The sequence below is a fragment of the Oncorhynchus clarkii genome, chromosome 12, assembly GCF_045791955.1.
Source record: "Oncorhynchus clarkii lewisi isolate Uvic-CL-2024 chromosome 12, UVic_Ocla_1.0, whole genome shotgun sequence".
Lineage (NCBI taxonomy): Eukaryota > Metazoa > Chordata > Actinopteri > Salmoniformes > Salmonidae > Oncorhynchus > Oncorhynchus clarkii.
The window spans coordinates 69,509,365-69,513,718 of NC_092158.1; the positions used below are offsets into that span (position 1 = coordinate 69,509,365).

A 4,354-nucleotide genomic window follows, 5' to 3' on the forward strand; every position below is an offset into this window, starting at 1 on the left:
TGTACAAAATAGTAAAACAGACATTTGGTAACATGATATTGTGAAAATATCTTCATTAAAATACTTGTAAGATGTGGGTGAAATCAAACCAAGTCCAATAACAGGTACCGCTCAATTGAATGAATGAAATGAAGACAGTAACACTGTCGAAAGTACTAATAATCAAATGAATTTACATTTGATCAAATAAAACAAGATCACAGAATGTTCTCTGTCCTGAAACAAAATGCCCCCAACATTAAAATTGCACCTCAAAACTGAAAAAAGTGTATGTTATGGCCAATAAAACAGATGCACAGGTATGACCTTTCCAAGTATCTAAACAGAGAATATATATTAAATAAAAAAAGGGCCATTAAGAACCAAAGGTGCAGTTGGAACAATATAAAAAATAATGCATTCACTTATATGCTCATACAGCAGTCATCCACTTGCAGCAACTTCAGATGAATAATATCACTTGTAACAACAATACGCCTCAGTAATAAAGTAAAGCATACACATTCTGAATTATTAACATTTTGTTCTCCTGCAAAATGTTCTAGCAGCTCTTGTTACTGCATGCTTACTTCCTGGTGTCAAATACAGAGTGGAAAACAAATCAAGCAACAATGCATTTGTTTTTGTTTTGTTGAAACAATAAAAAAGTGGCCACCCCACCTCTGATTCGGTTAAAAGCTGAGGGATGGGCCTGGGGACATGTAACCACTCTCAAATTCAAAGACAGAGCTATGGATGCAAGGACTGACCATCTATAATATGAAAATGATCGGTTTAAACATGTTTTGAGGTTATACAGTGTTTGTTTACATTTACATCGTTCACAAACATTGGAATAAAACAAGCTTATATTTTGGTTTCTGATGGGGTACAACAGTTGAACTAAGCTCATGAGGCATGTATAAAGTTATATTCTTCAAGAATGAATGGGTATGTATTATTCATTTATAAGTTTAAAAAAAAATGATTTAGCAATTAAGTAGCTATATGTTGTAGTAAAGCAATATATTTATTGTAATTTAAATTACTGTCAACTTTCCTTTTCCTTCCACTTTGGGTTTTCATGCCATAAGAACTGCAGTTTCGACATCGCTTGATATGAATTTGTTTTTTCATAATACGAAACTAGCCTTCAGAAATGCATTTCAGATAAAACCAGTCAAGATTTGGATATTCATGTTGAACAAATTACCTTTAAAAGGGCCGCTACATAAATGTTTTTACTTTTAAATTGATGATCTATACCCATTGATTGTTAAAGAATATAACTTATAAATACCTAATTAGCTTAGTTCAACTGTCGCACCCCATCGGAATCCAACAAATAAGCCTGTTTAACATCATTGTTTGTACATAATGTAATTATAGACAAACACTGTATAGCTTTAAAACACAGTTAAATCTATAATTTTGATATCATGGATGGTTTTTTTCTATAATTTTGATATCATGCATCCTCAGCTGTCTATTAATTTGAGATTAGTTCAATTTCTCTCTCCCCCCCGTCTCTCAACCTTTTACCAAAACAGTGGCATGGTGCCCACTTTATTGCTTAACCTGCAGATTTACCTTCTAAAAAAATTCTACATTTCGATATAGGTACATTGGATCTTACGGCACGAGAACCCTCAGTGTTCTATAGGCTAGGTAAAAGGATTCCAAGGGAAATGAACCTCTGTCCCAGCTCTCCTCCATCCTCTCCACATCCTGCCAGGTTATCAGTCCTCAGGCGCACACTAGGAAAGGGTGGGAGAGGGCTCTGGAAGCTGAGATGCGATTGGTCGGGCTGAACTCTAGACATTGCTGGCAGGCAGAGAGCAAGTGTGTGCTTTAAAAGTACAATAGAATTCAATGATTCATTAACTTGGAAAATGCCTTGTAACAGAAACATGACTCAAAATGTGTATATTGTACATACAAGGAGTAGGTTGTTCTCCTCCTGGCCCAGGTTGGATAAGAGCTGGGTGCAGGGGTCTCTGGGGCACCAGCTACGGGAGTATGAGATGGGGCTCTCCCTGGGCCAGTCCTCCTCGCTGGGCAAGCCAATCACCCTGTGGGACATGGGGAAGAGCACAGGCACACACCCAACACAGGGCACTGGTAAAACGCACAACATGCATTATTCAAATCAAAAGTTGGGCACTGTAGAAGAACAAAACTCACTCAAAGATTTTCTGGAGCTGCTGAGCCTCAGTGTATCCACGGAACAACGGTCTCAAAAGGAACAGTTCGGCAAAAATGCAGCCAGCGCTCCACATGTCCACGGAGGACATGTAACCAGAGTGGAGCAGCACCTCGGGGGCCCTGTACCACAGTGTCACCACCTGAAGAGAGAGAGAGGGTGTGAGACGTTGGATAGGACATAGAGAGAAAGATACTTTTTACTTTTATGCATAGTTCCTTTACCTTAGCTAGGCTGGGGGACAATGGCACTGTGACAATTGAACAGATTGTGCATTGAAAGGAGGATGTTCTACTCTGTAGACTTACACAGGGTGTAAGGGCGATGTGATAGGTGTAGATGCGTGCCAGCCCAAAGTCAGCGATCTTCACCTCTCCACGGCTACTAACCAGTACATTCTCCGGCTTCAGGTCGCGGTGCACCAGCATGTTGGTGTGCAGGAAGTCCAGCCCCTGCAGCAGCTGCACCATCACATCCTGTACAGACAGGAAGCAGCATGACAGCATTGCTCAAACACTTTCTCTGACTGTGGCTTATTCTGAAAAGATATGAGGACATTTGTTATGAAAAGTTCAAAAGAGAGTACAGTAAAATGTTATACTAATTCTTAATGTCATGCTTTGGAATCATTGCGATTTTATTCAGCTGCAGGTATATAAGGGGGAGAATTCACACCTTAATTTTGTCAAGACTCAGTCCAGTGCTGGGGACCGTGGTGAGGAAGGTAGACAGGTCCTGGTCGATGTACTCAAACACCAGCGTCAGGTCCAAACTCCTGTTCTTCAGACCAGCAGATACGTCCAACAACCTTTCAGTAAGATCAGCAATTAAGGTCAATCATTGTGAACCATTTATGCTAATGATATGGCATGACACCATGGTATACAATTATAAAACGCCATCAAACTGATTTTAAACCTAAAGATAATTATGTATAATTCATAGGCTATGCAAACATTTTCAGATATAATTACATTCCAGAAAAATGTACTTACTTTACAATGTTGGGATGGTTGAAATACTCGATCTTACGCAAGAGCGCCACCTCTCGGATCATGAAAGCAGGAATCCCACTCTCCGTGTGTCCGGGTATGTTCAACTTCTTCACCGCTACGAGTCGCTGTTGATCGCGGACCTCTCTGGCCTTGTACACCTTGCCATATGCGCCTTCGCCTATCTCTGCAAGTATTTCATAATTCTGATGTTCATCGCACCCATTGACCTCCATGACCGGCCGATTTCGTAGTTGGTTGCAACTAGGATGGAATAGACCATGCGTAAATGCCTGTAAACACGCGGTCAAGTAATACACTGCTTCCACAAGCCTAGGCCTTTTACTGGTAACGTTAGCCAGAGGCCTGGGAGGTGAATAAGTTCCCGATACTTATTGACCTAGCTAAAGTAACTACTTATGCAAGAGAGAAGTTCATTATTGAACAGTTTAGTACGCTTTACACGAAACAACGATGTTATGCATTGCCACGACATAGTTAACGTTCGCTAGCTAGCCAGCAGCTAAGTAGCCAGCAATCTTCCTCCAGCTCCACCTAGCAACCACTTAGGAACCACTTGCTAGCTAATCAAAGGGGAATCTTAAAATATGCTTTGTGCAATGTGTGGTTAGCTACACTTAGCTAGCTAATATTTAATTAGTTGTGATTAACTTACCTTCTCACACCATAAACTGCAGAGATATGATATACATTTTCAAGATGCTTATAAATGATGGGACCACATTCTGGTACGGCCCCTAATTCTCCTCAACTAATCAGATCTCTCATCACCATCCGATAGACATCTTGCAGAAGACCTCTGTGCGCGTGCCATCATGTCTTGCACATTATGAGCGTTTTCTTATTAATATATACACCACAGTTTATTCATGGGATATTTTGTTACTTTTATCATCATAATCAATCAATATTCCAGGCCAGCCAGTATCAATAGAATTCTAAGGGATAATAATGACAGAAAGGTTGGGGGAAAAAATCTATTCAATCTCTTGATTCCTTCATTATCACAGTTTGTGCTATTGTTACAAAGTCTCCCCATACATTTAGAGTGGAATAATTAATTTTTACAACGATCAGCGTGAATATGTTTTTGTATTCAATGTTTAGTAATGAGCAATTAACTTTGTACATTTGAAGCAAAGCATGCTGATTCAAAACA

The 4,354-nt window shown here is 39.8% G+C and overlaps 1 protein-coding gene across 2 annotated transcripts; it reads right to left on the bottom strand.

Annotated features, from left to right (window-relative positions):
- Positions 1–1,478: 1,478 nt before the first annotated feature.
- LOC139422193 (cyclin-dependent kinase 21) lies at positions 1,479–3,739 on the bottom strand. Of its 2 annotated transcripts, none has more exons than XM_071173360.1 (6): positions 3,178–3,739; positions 2,858–2,990; positions 2,491–2,658; positions 2,164–2,324; positions 1,919–2,051; positions 1,479–1,803 (listed from the first exon to the last, which is right to left on the bottom strand). In XM_071173360.1, the coding sequence occupies exons 1-6, from the start codon at positions 3,408–3,410 to the stop codon at positions 1,726–1,728; spliced, it is 906 nt and encodes a 301-aa protein (XP_071029461.1). In that variant the 5' UTR covers positions 3,411–3,739; the 3' UTR covers positions 1,479–1,725. The 2 variants fall into 2 exon arrangements, with proteins under 2 accessions (XP_071029461.1, XP_071029460.1); XM_071173359.1 differs by having other exon boundaries at positions 1,479–1,828.
- Positions 3,740–4,354: the final 615 nt, after the last annotated feature.